At 45.1% G+C, this 18,620-nt stretch overlaps 1 protein-coding gene across 2 annotated transcripts in view; it reads left to right on the forward strand.

Annotated features, from left to right (window-relative positions):
- The first annotated feature begins 3,014 nt into the window (after window positions 1–3,014).
- GK5 (glycerol kinase 5) overlaps window positions 3,015–18,620 on the forward strand; it is a 95,557-nt gene continuing 79,951 nt past the window's right edge. Inside the window, exons 1-2 of one of the 2 annotated variants that reach the window (XM_062213806.1) lie at window positions 3,015–3,161; window positions 15,191–15,284. In XM_062213806.1, coding sequence (XP_062069790.1) covers window positions 3,015–3,161; window positions 15,191–15,284 — 241 coding nt within the window. The remainder of the gene's footprint in view (window positions 3,162–15,190; window positions 15,285–18,620) is intronic. The other variant, XM_062213814.1, reaches the window with a different exon arrangement.

Consider the following 18,620-nt stretch of genomic DNA (forward strand, 5'->3'; position numbering starts at 1 on the left):
AAGTCCAGAATCTCAGGAACACAAGCAGCCAGTCCAAGATGAAGGTCAGGGCTACAAGGTGATGAGGCTCACAATAGCAGTAGTCTCTGAGTCAAGAACAATGAACCGAACTAACGCACTAGCAAAGGAGTGTTTGTGGGCCCTGCAGCCCATATATTTCTTCCCCTAAGGGCAGAGTGGGGTGAGGGGTGCTAGCAGAGAGCAATGACTGTGGAAGGAATACAGCATCTCTTTCTCCCTCCCAGGCCCTTCTTCAGTAGCAGCAGTCAGTCCCCTTAAGAGAAATTAGCTCTGAACTTTTAGTCTGAGATCTTCATATTTAGTTTACCCTATGCCCAGCAAGTTACATGTAAACTTTTGCATGCAGAAAGCATCTTCCTTGGAAGATAGCATTCATTATGGTCTCAAGAGTTTTTCAAGGTACTGAAATGGTTTAAGAAACACCTGACCAAGTGATTTTTTTAAAAGAAGATTGGTTTATTTATTTGAAAATGAGAGTTACAGAGAGAGGAAAAACAGAGAATCTTCCATCCGTTAGCTCACTCCACAAATGGCTGCAATGACCAGAGCTGGGCTGACCCAAAGCCAGGAGCCAGGAGTTTCTTTTGGTTCTCCCACATGGGTGCAGGGGCCCAAGGACTTGGGTCATCTTCCACTGCTTTTTCAGGCAATAGCAGAGAGCTGGATTGGAAGTGGAGAAGCTGGGACTTGAACCAGCACCCATACAGGATGCCTGCACTAAAGGTGGTGGCTTTACTCACTATGCCACAGAACCGGCCTCTATGTTCATTTTTGTAAGTACTGAATATTGATGGAAGACTTCTCTCTCTCTCTCTCTCTCTCCCCCTTTGCCTCTGTCTCTAACTCTGCCTTTCAAATACATAAATATGGAAAAAATCAGGAATTATCCCTAAAAAAATGAACATGAAATGTCATAGCTCAAGAAGCTCAATAAATATCATTTTGAGAAATATGCTAAATGTCAACTTCAGACTATACAAGGGCAAAAGTTTTCTCTGTTGTGAATGGGGAACTGTGGCAATTAATCTTGGGTATTAACCATTTTAGGCTATTTGGACACTACATGGTTGCTCAGTCTTTGCCATGAAGGTGCTTGTTTAGGTGTGATTAGCATTTAAATCAGACCCCCCCACACACACACTGTGGGCAGGTTAACCGGCTGCCTGTGGCACCAGCATACCACATGGGTGCCCAGTTTGAGTCCCAGCTACTCCACTTCCAATCCAGCTCCCTGCTGATGTGCCTGAGAAGGCAACTGAGCATGGCCCAAGTCCAAGGGCCCCTGCCATCCAGGTGGGAGACCTGAAAGAAGCTCCTGGCTTTGTCCTGGCCCAGCCCCAGCCATTTCAGCTATTTGGGGAGTAATCCAGTGGATGAAAGATCGCTCTGTCTCTCCTTCTCTCTCATTAACTCTTTCAAAGAAATAAATCTTTTTAAAAAAACACTTAAATCAATGGTCATTGAGGAAAGCAAATTACCTTTCCTAATGTGGGTAGGTCTCATTCATTCAGTTGCAAGCCTTAAGAGCAAGCGCTGATTTCCAAAGACAGAATTCTCACGTGGCGTCATCACAACCGGCCTGAATTTCCAGCTCACCAGCCTGTCCTTTAGACGTCCAGGACTTGCCAGGCCCCACCATGGCGTGAATCACTTTCTTAAAATAAACCTTCTTTCTCTGTCTTATTGGTTCTATTTATCTGGAGAACCCTGACTAGGGCAGGACTCATTAGTCATGTATTTCAAATTACATTACTGAGAATTCTCTCTCCCACACATACACACCCCTGAACAAAATGGTCAGTGCTCGTAACAGTAGACCTGAAGCCATTTAGAACAAATCAGTACTACAGGACAGCGTATAAAGCTTCAAATTATAAGGCCAAAACGCCAATCTGGTTAAACTGGTAAAAAGCAAGTTGGTTATGAGGACACCCTGACCAACAGAATGACTGGGCTCATGACACTTATTTTTTTTAAAGACGTATTTATTTGAAAAGCAGAGTGGCAGAGAATCTTACATCGGCTGGTTCACTCCCCCAAAAGGCCACAAGAAAGCCAGGAGCCAAACACTCCACCCAGGTCTCCCACGTGGGTGCAGGGCCCCCAGCACTTGGGCCATCTTCCTCCGGTGTTTTTCCAGGCACTTCAGTAGGGGGCTGGATCTGAAGTGGGGCTCCACGGATTGAACCTGGGCTTCGATATGGGATGCCTGCACCGTCGCAGCGTAACTGGCTGCACCACAAAGCCTGCCCCCGTCCTCGGGAGATCACTCTGCACTGTTACACACCTTCACAGAAAGCACATATGCATCCCACTCTGACAAACCTAGGTGCTCCCAGGTGACGCTGCAATGGAGGGCGGGCGGAGCAGCCTGCACCACCCGGCCACTGCCCGCGGAAGGCAGGTGCAGGGCGTCTGCGCCGAGCCCGGGCGGGACGTGAGCGTCCACCCAGCGCCTCAGGGCCCTCGGTCCTCTCCGGCCAGCGCTCGGGCCCGCCTGCGCCATGCGTCGTGCTGGCCTTTCGAGTACCATGTATTTACTGACGCGTGCGATTCGTTCAAACGCTCCCACGTCTTCCGAGAAGTCTTGGGGGACCCCGCAGTTTGTTAATACACACTTCCTGCCGGACCTCGAGTTGGAAGTCACTTTGCTTGTCTCAGCATTAGACGCTCTTTCAAGGTGTTAGGAGTTACTAGAGAAAGAACTACAAGGGATAAGGCAGCGCCCAGCTCAGCCCACGCAGGCCGAGCGGAAGACAGAGAAGACTCAAGGCTGCGACCACACCCCTCTGCCCTGCGCCCGGGCGCGCGACCGTGACGTCACGGCGCCGGGCGGGGCCGCGGAGGGGCGGGGCCGCCCGCGGATCTCGCGGTGGGGGGCGGGCCGGGGGCGGCGGCCCGGCGGGGCGCGCTCGGCCGCTGAGGTGCGGCGGCTCAGAGCGCGCCGGCTCGGGGGCGGCGGCGGCGGCGGCGGAGCGACGTGCGGGATCAGGATGTCTGGGCTGCCCGGCGGCCCGGAGCAGAGCGCGCCCGACGCGCCGCGCGCTGGCTTCGTGCTGGGGCTGGACGTGGGCAGCTCTGTGATCCGCTGCCACGTCTATGACCGGGCGGCGCGGATCCGCGGCTCGAGCGCTCAGAAGGTGACCCGGCAGCGGGCGTCGGGGCGCGGGCCTGGGTCTCGCGGAGCTCCCGGGATGGGGGCTGCGGGCGGCGAGCCGGCGGGTCTGCCTCACTCGGTCTGCACGCGTCCACCTGCCGCATCGGAGGGCCCTCGGTCCCTGGATCCCCGCCCTCTCTCCCCGGGCTGGGCTGGACCCCGCACGCCCTCCCAGCCGGGCTGAGGCGCAAGGGGCCCGGCGTGTGGCCCGGGACCGCCCGCTCGCTTCCTGTCACCTGGGGGATTCGCCTCCCGTCCTTACCCGGTGGGACTCGAGTGATTGGCGGGGCAGCACTGGGCAAGCAGCGCGTTTGCAACCAGAGGGCGGTTTGTGATTTGCTTGGTTTTTTCCTGCATTTCCTTGATAGCCCTCCAAGTCTGTCTTTATGTACATTTTGATTGCTCAAGTCTTGATAGAATTTAAATTTGTTGTTTATTCTTCAATGGTCACCATTACTGAGTACTGATTGCTCACCCAAGCAGCTGACCCCCACGCGTATCACAGGTAGGGGGCTGTGTGGTCCTTGAGAAGTCCTGTCAGTATCTACTGCTTTGAGAAACCTACCAAGTCCTTGGTTGGTTGTTGCTAGTAAAGCCTGGAACTGTTGATAAAGTTGGTCAGCAGCCAGCTAGTTGGTATTCTTTGTTCTCATTTTAATGATGTGTTATTGGAATAATGCTTAATTGGCAAATCACACTTTTTGGATCTGATATTCTTTTTTCTTCTTTCCAGTACAACATCTTTTTAAGTTAGGAGTGTTAGGGAGGACAGGAGCCATCAGTTACCATTTCCAGCAGCCTTTTTCTGCCCTCACGGAGATCTTTCTCATCCCAGGAAAAGGTCCAAGCTGGAGTACAAGTAGTGACTGCTTTGAGCATTTGTCAACACTAAGCTTCCATTCAGGTTTGCGGCTAGATCAGTGATCGGAGACTGCAGCAGCTCGCCCGTGCCTTCCCTGATTGGCTGTGCAGGAACACTGCCCCCACACCCTCTCCCCACCCCCAGCCTCAAAGCGCCAAGACAGGCAGACACTGCTGATTGTGTGCACCTTATCTACTTTTTCTTTCTTCATTCTCCATTCCTACCTTGCACACGCCTTACTTGAGGCATCACCTGTCGCTTCCCAGGGCACACTTTAGCTGGAAACTGGCATCTGTAGGGGGAGTCAGGAATGGATCCCAGGCACTCTATTGTGGCATGCAGGCATCTTAACTTGTGTCTTAACTGCTGTGCCAAACACCTGTCCCTCTTTATCTTTTTGCAAGTCTTATCACAAACACAAAGATACTTTTTACCATCTCCCTTACAGTTCCAGACACAAAGTACTTTTGTTTTAAGCTGGGATTTATTTTTTAGAGATTTATTAATTTATGTGGAAGGCGGAGTTATAGAGGGAAAGAGGAAGGAGAGACAGAGACTGTCTGCTGATTCACTCCCCAAATGGCTGCAATGGCCGAAGCTGGGCCGATTCCAAGCCAGGAGCCAGGATCTTCTTGGTCTCCCACAAGGGTGCAAGGGCCCAAGCACGTGGGCCATCCTCTGCTGCTTTCTTAGGCACATAAGCAGGGAGCTGGATCAGAAGTGGAGCAGCCAGTTCTTGAACTGGCGCCCATATGGGATGCTGGCATCACAGGTGGTGGCTTTACTAGCCATGCCACAATGCCCACCCCAGGATTTTTTTCTAATAGAAGAAATTGAAATATTTGGGACCAAAATGAGAAAGAAATTGTTAGAAAGTACAAAATTTCACAGTTTCTACATAATTTGGAGTGAACCCTTAGTTTTTTAGAAATGAAGCTAAGAATCTCAAACATGAATCAAGATACTCATGAGTGGCAGGAACAGATAGAAAATTCCGGCCTTCCAAGGATGAAGCAATGTCTTAGATTAAAGAATTTATAACAATGCCTCTTGAACTGTGGTGGAAGTTTACAACAGAACTTCCTAAGGTGTGGTTCTGGGACTACCGGGGTTGACAGAAATAAAACTAATTGTCTAAAAATTTGTGTAGCAATTCAGCAGAGCAGTTTCATACCTTATGTCTCTAACAGCAAAACAGTTGGCATCTTGTCATTCTTTCTAGAAATCCTTTAGAAATATATATATATATTTTTTGACAGGCAGAGTTAGACAGTGAGGGAGAGAGAGACAGAGAGAAAGGTCTTCAATTTTCCATTGGTTCACCCCCCCCCCCCCCCAGTGGCCGCTACAGTTGGTGAATTGCGGCAGGCGCGCTGCGCTGATCCGAAGCCAGGAGTCAGATGCTTCCTCCTGGTCTCCCATTCGAGTGCAGGGCCCAAGGACCTGGGCCACAGCAGAGAGCTGGACTGGAAGAGGAACAACCGGGACAGAATCCAGTGCCCCAACCGGGACTAGAACCCAGTGTGTTGGCACCGCAGGTGGAGGATTAGCTTAGTGAGCTGCAACGCCGGCCCCTAGAAACATATTTTTAAAATTGACCCACAATGAATAAAAATTAGATTTAAAAAGCATCAACTGATCCTTTAATCCAGATAACTTGAATTCTCTGGGAATAAGGTCTTGTTGGTCTACATTGCTACTTAACACCTGGTATATTAACCTCATGGGTGAAGAATACTGAATTGCAGTTCAGGCATTAGGAATTCAGTTTACTTCATGGGATTCTATGACCTGGACACAGAATTTGTCTTTTTTTTTTTTTTTTTTTTGACAGGCAGAGTGGACAGTGAGAGAGACAGAGAGAAAGGTCTTCCTTTTTGCCGTTGGTTTACCCTCCAATGGCCGCCGCGGCCGGCGCACAGCGCTGATCCAAAAGCAGGAGCCAGGTGCTTCTCCTGGTCTCCCATGGGGTGCAGGGCCCAAGCACTTGGGCCATCCTCCACTGCACTCCCAGGCCACAGTAGAGAGCTGGCCTGGAAGAGGGGCAACCGGGACAGAATCCGGCACCCCGACCAGGACTAGAACTCTGTGTGCCGGCGCTGCAAGGCGGAGGATTAGCCTAGTGAGCTGTGGTGCCGGCCTAGAATTTGTCTTTTTTTTCTCAAGTGAAAGTAGCACCTTTGCCAGTATTTGATGAAAGGAACATCAAATAGAAATGTAAAACCTCCCATGAAGGATTTAACTGATATTGCCAAATACACAGCTTCAAAAGAGAGAAGAATGAAAAACAGAAAATATATCGTACTTTAGAAACAAGAGGAAGATAGTCTGTGATGATCTTTTGTTGTAAATTGCAACTGGGAGCCGTCCTTGTGGTGCAGGTTAAGCTGTGGCTCACTGGCCAGCAGCCTATATTAGAGCCCCAGTTCTACTGGGTGCTCTGCTTCCCGTCCAACTCCCTGCTAATGTGCCTGAGAAAGCAGAAGATGATGGTTCCAGTACTTGGGCCTCTGCTACCCTTATGGGAGACCTCAGTGGAGTTCTGAGTTCCTGGCTTCAGCCTGGTCAAGCCCTCGCTGTTGTCATTTAGGCAGTGAACCAGTAGATGGAAGATTCATTCTCTTTTTCTCTCTCGCTCTCTTTCTTTCTCTTACTGTCTCTGGGTCTGTTCCTCCCTTTATATTACTCTGCCTTTCAAATAAATAAATAATCTTTAAAAAGAGAGAGAGAGAATTCCAAGCATGAACCTTTATATTTGGAGATTTGTACTAGGCGTCTCAGAAGATTTCAGCTCTGTTTCCATAGCGTTCACTTTTTCATGTTTAAGAGTAGAGAAGATTTATGGCACCCCCCCCCCCCAACAGAACATCATGCCAATATGAGAAACCATAAAAGAGAGTAACGTCTTAGTTGGAGGAACAGGACAGAGAGTCCACCTCCAAGGGAACAGTGCGCTCTTTAGTACTGTGTGCCCTCTGTGGGTAGTATTCTCGTTTTGTTTTTAATCAACAAAAGACGATTCTTTCTTGACTTTGATAGTATCCTTGATCTGGCTTTGTTTCGGTGCTTGTGTAGAGGAATAGGTCTCACTGTGACGACTTGTATGGGATGTTGTGAGCTGTCCAGGTTGATGGAGTGGGAGGAAGTGACCTGGAAGGACCACTGTCAAGTCTGAAAGGTTGTAGGCCCAAAACGTGGTATCCACGTTGAATTTCTGGGGATAAGGAAGTATTTGTTACAGTTGGCGCATTACCACCAGAGTCATAAAATCTTTTTTTTTTTTTTTTTTTGACAGCCAGAGTGGACAGTGAGAAAGAGAGAGAGAGACAGAGAGAAAGGTCTTCCTTTGCCGTTGATTCACCCTCCAATGGCCGCCGCGGCTGGCGCGCTGTGGCCAGCGCACCGCGCTGATCCAAAGCCAGGAGCCAAGTGCTTCTCCTGGTCTCCCATGGGGTGCAGGGCCCAAGGACTTGGGCCATCCTCCACTGCACTCCCGGGCCATAGCAGAGAGCTGGCCTGGAAGAGGGGCAACCGGGACAGAATCCAGTGCCCCGACTGGGACTAGAACCCGGTGTGCCGGCGCCACAAGGTAGAGGATTAGCCTACTGAGCCATGGTGCCGGCCCAGAGTCATAAAATCTTAACAGATGTTATTTGATGGAAAGGGAATAGATTTCATTACATCTTTGTTTCTGATGAGCCCACTGGGGAATAATAGATTTATTTTCCATGTCACCCTGTGTCACCTTTATGTTCCCCACATTGTCACTGTTTCCTCAGAGTTTCCTTTTTCTAAGCTTTATCCATTTCTTACATGTGAGAGATTTCCCCTACATTGTGATCTTGCTTAATTAACTGATCTTTTTTTTTTTTTTTTTTTAATACCATGCCTTACCCTAACTCAGTTATGTCTGAAAATTACCAGTGTGGAACTTCTCTGGTTCAGCTCCTCCAGAGGGCAGATCTCCTAGGTTCTCCCTGGTTAGGGAGGTGCGGTGACTTGGAAGGAAGAGGGGAATTGGCCATCCATAGAAAGACTGAATCTGTCCTACATTCAGCCCGGCTGGCTGAATTTCAGCGTTCAAAGGATCTTCTAATTTCCAAGGTTCCACCTTAGAATCTCTTCCCTCTGAGAGTTTGCTCATCTATTTCATGTTTGTTCATGCATCTACCTTTTAATGGAAAAACCTGGAAAATCCTAGGCACTGGAGGACAAATGAACAAAAAGGACACATTCCCTGCCCTCTGGGTTCTCACCTTCTGAAGAATGGGAGACTGGTCTTATTTTTTTTTTTTTAATTTTTTTTCTAATGGTGTAATGGCTTGACCCTGCGTGAATGGGGGCTAGGAGTTGAGCAGAGGCATAGTGTAATCCAAGCAGGGACTGAGGTACTGGCATTTTGTTCTCTGTTCTAAGCCATGTACCACCTGTCCACTCACTGTTCATGTCAAAGACATTTGTTAAAATCTAGTCTGATCCTGTTTGCTCTCTTTATCTTTTTCTTTGTGCTTTTGAACATTTTTAATGTTTTTCCTTTTTTTTTTTTTTTTTTTTTTAGATTTACTTATTTATTTGAAAGAGTTACACAGAGAGAAGAAAGAGAGATCTTCCATCCATTGATTCACTCCCCAAGTAGCCACGATGCCTGGGGGTGGGCCAGGCTGAATCCAGGAACCAGGAGCTTATTCTGGGTCTCCTACCTGGGTGGTAGGGGCCCAAACATTTGGGCCTTCTTCCACTCATTTCCCAGGCCATTAACAGGGAGCTGGATGGGAAGTAGAGCAACTAGGAATTGAACTAGCACTCACATGGGATGCCAGCATCACAGGTGGTGCCTTAACCGACCACGCCACACTGCTGACCCTTAATGTTTTTCTTTTAGTAGAGTCTTGAGAGGAATTGGAAATAACTATATGTGTTCAAGCCATTGTTTTAATTTGAAACCATGATTTTTGTCAAATTTTTTTTTAATTTAACAAAGTAAAATGGACTTTTTTGGGGGTATGGTTTTGGTCTATAAATTTTAACAAATGTATGTGAGTAACCAAAAAACTCTCTTGTGCCAGCTGTTTGTAATCATACCTCCTACCCTCATATCTAACTCCTGGTAACCACTGATCTATTCTCAATTATATGGTTTTGTGTTTTTGAGGATGTCATGTAAGTGGTGTCATATCATAAGCAGTCTTTTGAGACTTTTTTTTTCAGTATTATGTCTTTGAGATTCATTCATGTTTGTTGAATATATCCATAGTTCATTCCTCTTTATTTCTTTTTTTAGCTTAACTGATAAAGGGAATTTTTTAAATCAAATATAGAATAACATTATTATTATTATTATTATTATTATTATTTATTTATTTGACAGATAGAGTTAGACAGTGAGAGAAAGAGACAGAAAGAAAAAGGGTCTTCCTTCCGTTGGTTCACCCCCCAAATGGCTGCTATGGCCGGAGCTAGGCCGATCTGAAGCCAGGAGCCAGGTGCTTCTCCTGGTCTCCCATGTGGGTGCAGGTGCCCAAGTACTTGGGCCATCCTCCACTGCACTCCCAGGCCACAGCAGAGAGCTGGACTAGAAGAGGAGCAATTGGGACTAGAACCCAGCGCCCATATGGGATGCCGGCGCCACAGGCGGAGGATTAACCAAGTGAGCCACGGGTGCTGGCCCCCCATTCCTTTTTATTTCTGAGTAGTAGTCTATTATATGGATGTATATATTCATTTACTTCTTTTAACATTTGAGTTTTACTCAGTTCTGGTGATTATGGATAGCACTGTTAGAAATATTTGTGTGCAGATTTTAATGGGAATATAGATTGTCATTTCTCTAGGATAAGTACCCCAAAGTAGGATTCTTGGGTTGTATGGGAAGTGAACGCTTACCTTAGTAAGAAATTGCCAGACTTTTCCTGAGTGATTATACCATTTTGCATCTTTACCAGCAATGTATCAAAGTTATAGTTGTCCCACCTCCTCATCAGTACTTGTTAGTTTAGTTATCCACAAATGAATGGCAATTTATTGTGGCTTTTTTTTTTTAAAGATTTATTTATTTATTTGAAAGTCAGAGGTACACAGAGAGAAGGAGAGATAGAGAGAGAGAGAGAGATCTTCCATCTGTTGGTGGTTCACTCCCCAGATGGCCACAATGGCCAGAGATGCACTGATGTGAAGCCAGGAGCCAGGAGCTTCTTCTGGGTCTCCCAGGTGGGTGCAGAGGCCTAAGGACTTGGGCCATCTTCTGCTGCTTTCCCAGGCCATAGCAGAGAGCTGGATTGGAAGTGGAGCAGCTGGATCTTGAACTGGAGCCTATATGGGATGCCGGCACTGCATGTGGTGGCTTAACCCGCTGTGCCACAGCACCAGCTCCTTATTGTGGCTTTGATTTACATTTCCTTAATGGCTAATGCTGTTGAATATCTTCATGTACATGTTTACCATCCATGTGTTTTCTTTAGTGAAGTGTCTGTTCAAGTCTGTTCAAGTCTTTTGCCCATTTCTTTTCTTTCTTTCTTTCTTTTTTTTTTTTTCTTTTTAAGATTTTCATTATTTATTTGAAAGGTAAAGTTACAGAGAGAAGGAGAGACAGAGAGAAAGGTCTTCCTTTACCGTTGGTTCACCCTACAATGGCCGCTGCGGCCCGCACGCTGCAGCCAGTGCACCGTGCTGATCTGAAATCAGGAGCCAGGTGCCTCACCTGGTCTCCCGTGCAGGTGCAGGGCCCAAGGACTTGGGCCATCCTCCACTGCACTCCTGGGCCATAGCAGAGAGCTGGCCCGGAAGAGGGGCAACTGGGACAGAATCTGACGCCCCGACCAGGACTAGAACCCTGTGTGGCGGCACCGCAGGCAGAGGATTAGCCTAGTGAGCCGCGGCGCCGGCCCCTGGCCATTTCTTAATTAAATTTTTTCCTTAACTGTTGAGTTTTGAGATTTCTTTATTGTGAACATTAAATACTGTTCTAGGTTTATGTGATTTGCAGATATTTATGTTAGCCTCTATTTATCTTTCTTTTAGAGTATCTTTCACAGAGAGATGTTTTTGACTTTGATGAAGTCCAACTTACCAGTTTTTTATTTTATGAATACTGCTCTACTTTTGGTGTTGTACCTAAGAACTCTTTGCCTAACCCCAAATCAGAAAAATGTTCTCATGTTTTAAATGTTTTCTCTAATGTTTTACAGTTTTGTGTTCTGCATTTAGATCTTGATTGATTTTAAGTTAGTCTTTGTGCAAGTTGTGTTTAGGTTGAAGTTGATATGTTCACATATGGATGGCCAATTTTTCCAATACTGTTTATTTTTTAAAAATGATCTTTTCTTCATAAAATTGCTTTTGTATTTTTGTCAAAAACCAATTATCTATGTTTGTGCAGGTCTGTTTGTAAACTCTATATTCTGGTTTAATGATCTGTTTTCCTGTTTTTATGCCAGCAGCACACTGTTCTGATTCTTGTAGTTTTATAGTAAACAATGAAAATGAATAATATGATTCCTCTTTAATTTTTTGCTATTTAAGATTTTTTTCCCTTCCATATGTATTTTATAATCATCTTGTCTTTCTAGAAAAAAATCCTACTGGAGTTTTGATATAGAATTTTTATATAGAATTATTGAATGATGGTCTTGTCTTTTAGAATTATTAAATGATGGTCTTTTCATATGAGATGCTGGTGCTGCAGCAAAGGGAATATAGATTGTCATTTCTCTAGGAAATGACAGCTCCCAGTTTTTAGCATTTTTTTTTGACAGGCAGAGTGGATAGTGAGAGAGAGAGAGACAGAGAGAAAGGTCTTCCTTTTGCCGTTGGGTCACCCCCCAATGGCCGCTGCGGCCGATGCATCGTGCTGATCCGAAGCCAGGAGCCAGGTGCTTCTCCTGGTCTCCCATGCGGGTGCAGGGCCCAAGGACTTGGGCCATCCTCCACTGCCTTCCTGGGCCATAGCAGAGAGCTGTTTTTAGCATTTTAATTATGATGTATCTGAGTGTGTAAGCCTTTGGATATATTCTGGTAGGGGTTTTTCAAGCTTTTCAAATATATAGATTTTAAATCTTTCACTGAACTTGGGAAGCTTTCAGCATTATAACTTCCCTGACATCACTTTTTTTCTGCACTGACAATTTTTTGTTTCTTCTTAAGAGATTCTGATTACACAAATATTAGACCATTTGCTGTTATCACATACATCCTGGAGGCTTTTTTTTTTTTCATCTCCATTTTTTAAAATTTATTTATTTATTTGAAAGGCACAGAGGCCGAGAGAGAAATAGAGAGAAAGACAGAGGTCCTCCACCTGCTGGTTAACCCTTAAGTTGGGCGCAGTGGCCGGAGCTGCACTGATCCAAAGTCAGGAGCCAGGAGCTTTCTCCAGGTCCCCCACCCAGATGGAGGGGCCCAAGGACCTGGGCCGCCTTCTATTTCTTTACCAGTCCATAGTAGGGAGCTGGATCAGAAGTGGAGCAACCAGGACTCAAACTAGCTCGAACTGGGATGCCGGCACTGCTGGCGGTGCCTTTACCTGCTATGCCACAGCACCGGCCCTACCCATCTTCTTTCTGTTGTTCAGATTAGATCATGTCCATTGATCTTTCTTTTCTTCTCTTTGTCATTAAGCCTATCCAGTAAGTTTTAAGTTTTGATTATTTCAATTTTCAAGTCTAATTTTTCTCAATGTTATTTATTTATTTATTTATTTATTTATTTTGCTAAGAAAAGTGTGTTTATATTTAAGATGTATAACATGATGTTTTGGTATTTTTATCTTTTTGGTATATTTACCTCAGTGTATATCTACATAATGAAGTGGTTACTACAGTTATCTTTAAAAAAAATTTTTTTTAATTTATTTGACAGGTAGAGTTATAGACAGTGAGAGGGAGAGAGAAAAGTCTTCCTTCCGTTGGTTCACCCCCCAAATGGCTGCTACGGCTGGCATGCTGCGCCCATCCGAAGCCAGGAGCCAGGTGCTTCCTCCTGGTCTCCCATGCGGGTGCAGGGCTCAAGCACTTGGACCATCCTCTACTGCCCTCCTGGGCCACAGCAGAGAGTTGGCCTGGAAGAGGAGCAGCGGTACCCATATGAGATGCCGGGCTGCAGGCGGAGGATTAGGCAAGTGAGCCATGGCGCCTGCCCCCTACAGTTATCTTTGCTGAGAGTTTCTGTTTTTCCATTCATTTCAAGAATATTTTTATAATAGACACTTTAAAGTTTGTGTTGGGGTGGGCATTATGATGCATTGGATTAAGCCACTGCTTGGGACACTGCATCCCAGATCAGAGTCCCTGGGATTGAGTCCCACTCTGCTTTCCATCCACGTTCCTGCTAATGTGCCTGGGAGACAGCAGATGATGGTGGCTCAAGTACTTGGGTACCTGCCACCCAACATGGGAGACCCAGATTGAATTCCAAGCTCCTGCCTTTGGCCTGGTTTTGCCTGGGCTCTTGTGGGAATTTGGAGACTGAACCACAGGATGGAGGATCTCTCTCTCTCTGTTCTGTCTCTTGCTCTCTCTGTCACTCTGCTTTTCAAATAAAAAATAAATCTTAAAAAAAAAATAGTCTGTAGCAGAAAACTGTGTCATCTTGGCATTGCTGTCTGTTTCTTAACTTTTCCAGTGTGAGTTAAAATTTTTCCTGTGAACAACATTGATATTTTTCTTTCAGGATATAATTTTTGCAGTTGGCTTAAGCTACAAATTCTGACCAGCTGTCTGTGACTGTAGTTTTAGTGTCAATTCTGTTTAAATATGGGTGGTGCTGTTCAGATCTGCCCTGATTGTGTGCAACCTGGAGGCCAGTCTGGCCACCTAGGCAGTAGCCTATCTCTTAGTTCTCTTCTTCTTTTTTTAAAAAAGATTTATTTTACTTTATTTGAAAAGCAGAGTGACAGAGAGGGAGGGACAGAAAGAGATGATTTGTTCCCCCTAAATGGCTGTAACAGCTAGGGCTGGGCCAGGCTGAAATCAGGAGGCTGGAACTTCATCCTGGTCTCTCATGTGGGTGGCAGGGCCTGGCTCAGTAGCAGGGAGCTGGATCAGAAGCGCAACAGTCAGGACTGGAACCATGACTCCGATATGGGACTGGCATTGCAGGCAGCAGCTTCACCCACTGCAACAAATGCTGGCCCCTTCATTCTGTTCCTAACATCTTTGGTCTGCTGTTTAGAATTACATTCACCCATGTGCAACGTGGGGTGAGCCTGAGAGTTCATTCACAACTTTCTGTGGTTTCTTTCCCAAGCTTCTCCCTCTCTGTGATCTTCCTGGTACTTTTTGATTCCCACAGCATTCCTTTTTGGTCCCTTGGCCAGAAAGGTGAGGCTTTGGCTACCCCAATCTTCTGGGCATAACGGGTCTCAAGTAGTGGGAGAGAGAAAAAGTAGCCATGGGAAGCAGGAAGCTTCAGTATTTTAGATGCTTGTTGAAACCCACAACTGTGGCTACAAGTAGGGGATAGGCTGGCTACAAAAGCATGGACCCAAGGTAGGGGGGAACGAACTGGGGAAATCTCTCCCATAGCGTGAGTGTTAGGAGTTCTCTTTCCTGTTCATTGAGCCAAACACTAGAGTGTCCCCTGGTCCATGCTTGGGACCCAGTTCTGGTTCTCAGGGAACCTGGGGTCCAGGCCAGGGGATGTCAGAAGAAATCTGGGGCACTCACCACTAGGTTAATAGCGCTGCAGTTCTTGTCTACTTCCCAGTCTGCCTGCTAGTGTATACTTTTTCAGAGCACGCAAATAGCTATTCCTTGTACTCTGTCCAGATTTCATATTTGTATTCAGGGAGACACACAGGATAGAGTGTTTTTATTCCATCATAGTCTGAACTGAAACCCGGATCCTTCTTGGTTTGTTGCTTATTTTCTGAAAGTCTAATTTTTTATTATAAAAATACATCTTCATTGTAGAAAATTTGGAAAATAAAGGTAAAGATAAAAGAAGCTGAAGTCTTTTGTAAACTTATGAACACTCATGAACTTATGATATTTTGGTGTTGGTAGAAAGTTCTTTTTATTTAATATATACTTTTAATTGTAGCAATAAAGTTAATTAGGTAATAAAATCATGTGTTAATTATTTTAACCAGCAGTCTTATGACGGATTCTATTGACGATCTAATGATGTTTTTACTAAATCTTTTCTTTCTTAAATAGGTGGAAAGTCTTTATCCTCAAACTGGCTGGGTTGAAATTGATCCTGATGTTCTCTGGGTTCAATTTATTGCTGTAATAAAAGATGCTGTCAAAGGTAATTGGATTTATGAAAATAATAATCTCTACAGTATATTATGTTTATAATAAGAGTTTATGGTTTTCTTATGTTACAGTATGCATACAGTATTTTATTGGGGACATAGCTTCCCATATTTTTCAGGGTGAAATTTGTGGTTTACAGTGAGGCACTTTATCAAAGAAAGGTAACAGCATCTGTCTCCTCTGGTTTGTCTCTTTGTAGCTGTAATATAATAAGTGTTAACCTTCCTTTGTTCCAGGTTGTAGCTTGTGCTGTTTTTATTTCCTGTTGGGTACAAAGTACCAGATGATTATAAACAAAGTTATTATGCATAGTTAACAACTGAGTTACCTTCATTATAAAAAATTTTTTTGTTTAGTTTTTTACGTGGCCACTTGGAAAAGTACCCTCCTGGCATAAAATCTTAGCTGTTTAAGAGTGTTTTCACTACAGCCTTGTTTAAGACTATGGCGTGTGATGATTTGTAAATGTAAATTCCAAAAGCTCTTTGACTTCATCTTTCCATCTGAATTGCTTCTCCTCATCTTTTGAGTGTGAAGTGTTTCAAACCCTATTAAAAAGCTGCAAAAATAATACAGTGGAAACCTGTAGACCTCTCTTAGTTCTGAACATATTTTGCATTGTTTGCAGTTCTCTACAAACTATTTTTTTCCAAACCATTCAAGGCTTAGTTGTCACCCCTCTATACTGCAACATTGTCTCCAAAGGAAAAGAATATTTTCCTATATAACCACAACGCAGTTATCATGCTCAGAAAATTTACCATTAATGCATAGATTTTGTGGTACTCAGACTTTAATATTCTCTCTTATCTTTTTACAATCTAGACTCCAACCAAAGATGAGGTATTCCATTTTGTCTCTTGTTCTCCTTTAGTCTGGAGCATGTTCTTCATGATACTGACAGTTCTCACAGATACAGGCCAATTTGTTAGACTGTACCTCACTTTGGGGTTGTCTGATTGTATCCTATGATTAAATTCCGGTTAAACATTTTTGAAGTAATTATGCATATAAAGAGTGATACATTTTCCTCAGAACTCAAATTGAAGGTGTCTCATGTTGGGTAAATTGATTTTAAAAGAATTTCTCTCTCTCTATCTCTCTCTCCTTTCTCTCTCTCTCTCTCTCTCTCTCACTCACACACACACACACACATTTGAGTTGCTGTATTTAAGAAACTTGGATCAAAAACTTTGTTTTTATTTGCCACCTTGACATCTGTTTGTGTTCAAAATAAGACTTCACCTTAATAATTATGTTCTTTTCCCTGAGGGTCTTTAATTGCCATCCACCAGCTTTGTTGCCCACTGAGATGTTGTGACACATCAAGTTAAGTAGCTGCCCTCAATGCTGACATCCCATATGAGCACTGGTTCAAATCCTGGTTGCTTCACTTCTGATCCAGCTCCCAGCTAACATGCCTGGGGAAGCAGCAGAGGATGGTGCAAGTGGGAGACCCAGATGGAGTTCCATGAACCCGGCTTCATCCTGGCCCAGTCACAGACATTGCAGCCATTTGGGGGAATGAACCAGTAGATGGAAGATCTTTCTCTCATCCTCTTTGCCTCTCCCTCTCTCTATGACTCTGCCTTTGAAATAAATAAATGAATCTTGGAAAGAGAGGAAAGAGAGGAAAGAGAAGGGAAGGGGAGGGGAGGGGAGGGGAGGGGAGGGAAGGGAAGGGAAGGGAAGGGAAGGGAAGGGAAGGGAAAAGAAGAAAAGGAAAGGAAAGGAAAGGAAAGGAAAGGAAAGGAAAGGAAAGAAAAGAAAAGAAAAGAAAAGAAAAGAAAAGAAAAGAAAAGAAAAGAAAAGAAAAGAAAAGAAAAGAAAAGAAAAGCCGGTGCCGCAGTTCACTAGCTAGTCCTCCGCCTGTGGCGCCGGCACCCCGGGTTCTAGCCCCGGTTGGGGTGCTGGATTCTGTCCCGGTTGCTCCTCTTCCAGTCCTGCTCTCTGCTGTGGCCCGGGAGTGCAGTGGAGGATGGCCCAAGTGCTTGGGCCCTGCACCCGCATGGGAAACCAGGAGGAAGCACCTGACTCCTGGCTTCAGATCGGTGCAGTGCGCCGGCCGTAGCGGCCATTTGGGGGGTGAACCAACGGAAGCAAGACCTTTCTCTCTGTCTCTCTCTCTGCCTGTCAGAAAAAAAAAAAAGAAAAGGAAAGGAAAAAAAAGAGGGCTAGCTCTGTGGCTTAGTAGGTTAAGCTTCTGCCTGCAGGGCTAGTATCCCATATGGGCATCAGTTTGAGTCTCGGCTGCTCCGCTTCCTATGCAGCTCCCTGCTGATGGCCTGGGAAAGTGGTGAAAGATAGCCCACGTGCTTGGGCCCCTGCACCCATGTGGAAGACCTGGAAGAAGCTCCTGGCTCCTGGCTTGGGATGGGCCCAGATCCAGCTGTCATGGCCATTTGGGGAGTGAACCAGTGATTGGAAGACCTTTCTCTCTTTCTCTCCCTCTCTCTGTTTGTAACTCTCTCAAATAAATAAATAAAACATAAAAAAAAAAAAAAAAGAAATGGGAAGTGGTTAGGCATTTGGGCTATAAAGTTAGGAAAATGAAAAGATTGACTGCTGCCTAGTTAAGATTCAATCTTTTAGTATCATCAAGGAAAAAAATTCAACCTAATAAGTCCTCTTGAAAAGACTTACTTATTTATTTGAGAGGTGAAGTTACAGACAGAGGTAGAGAGACACACACAGAGAGAGAGAGAGAGAGAGAGAGAGAGAGAGAGAGAGTTAGTTCAATCTGCTGGTTCACTCCCCAAGTGACCACAATGGCCAGAGCTGGGCTGAACTGAAGCCAGGAGAAAGGACTTCTTCTGGGTCTCCCACATGGTTGCAGGGGCCCAAGCACTTGGAACATCTTCCACTGCTTTCCCAGGCATATTAGTGGGGAGCTGGATCAGAAGTGGAGCAGCTGGAACTCAAACCAGTGTCCATATGGGATGCTGGCACTGTAGGCAGAGGCTTAGTCTACTATACCACAGTGCCAGCCCCCAACCTAACTTTGCTTAGTATTTTTTTTTCTAACTTTTAAAACAAAAAGACTATTTTATTATCTAGATAGGTATTTCTCAAAATACAAGAAAATACAAAAAAAAATACAAATGTCCAATGAATACGTGAATAAATGCTCACTATTGTTCTCCATCAGGGAAATGCATATCAAAAATACAATGAGATATCATCTCACCCCCATTAGAATGACTTTTATAAAAAATCCAAAACATTACATGCTATTGAGGATGTAGAAAAAAGGGAGCTAAAAACTGTATTTATTTCTTAGGGCTGGCACTGTGGTATACCAGGTAAAGCTGCTGCCCACAGTGCTGGC

Source organism: Lepus europaeus, chromosome 2 (assembly GCF_033115175.1).
Source record: "Lepus europaeus isolate LE1 chromosome 2, mLepTim1.pri, whole genome shotgun sequence".
Classification (NCBI taxonomy): domain Eukaryota; kingdom Metazoa; phylum Chordata; class Mammalia; order Lagomorpha; family Leporidae; genus Lepus; species Lepus europaeus.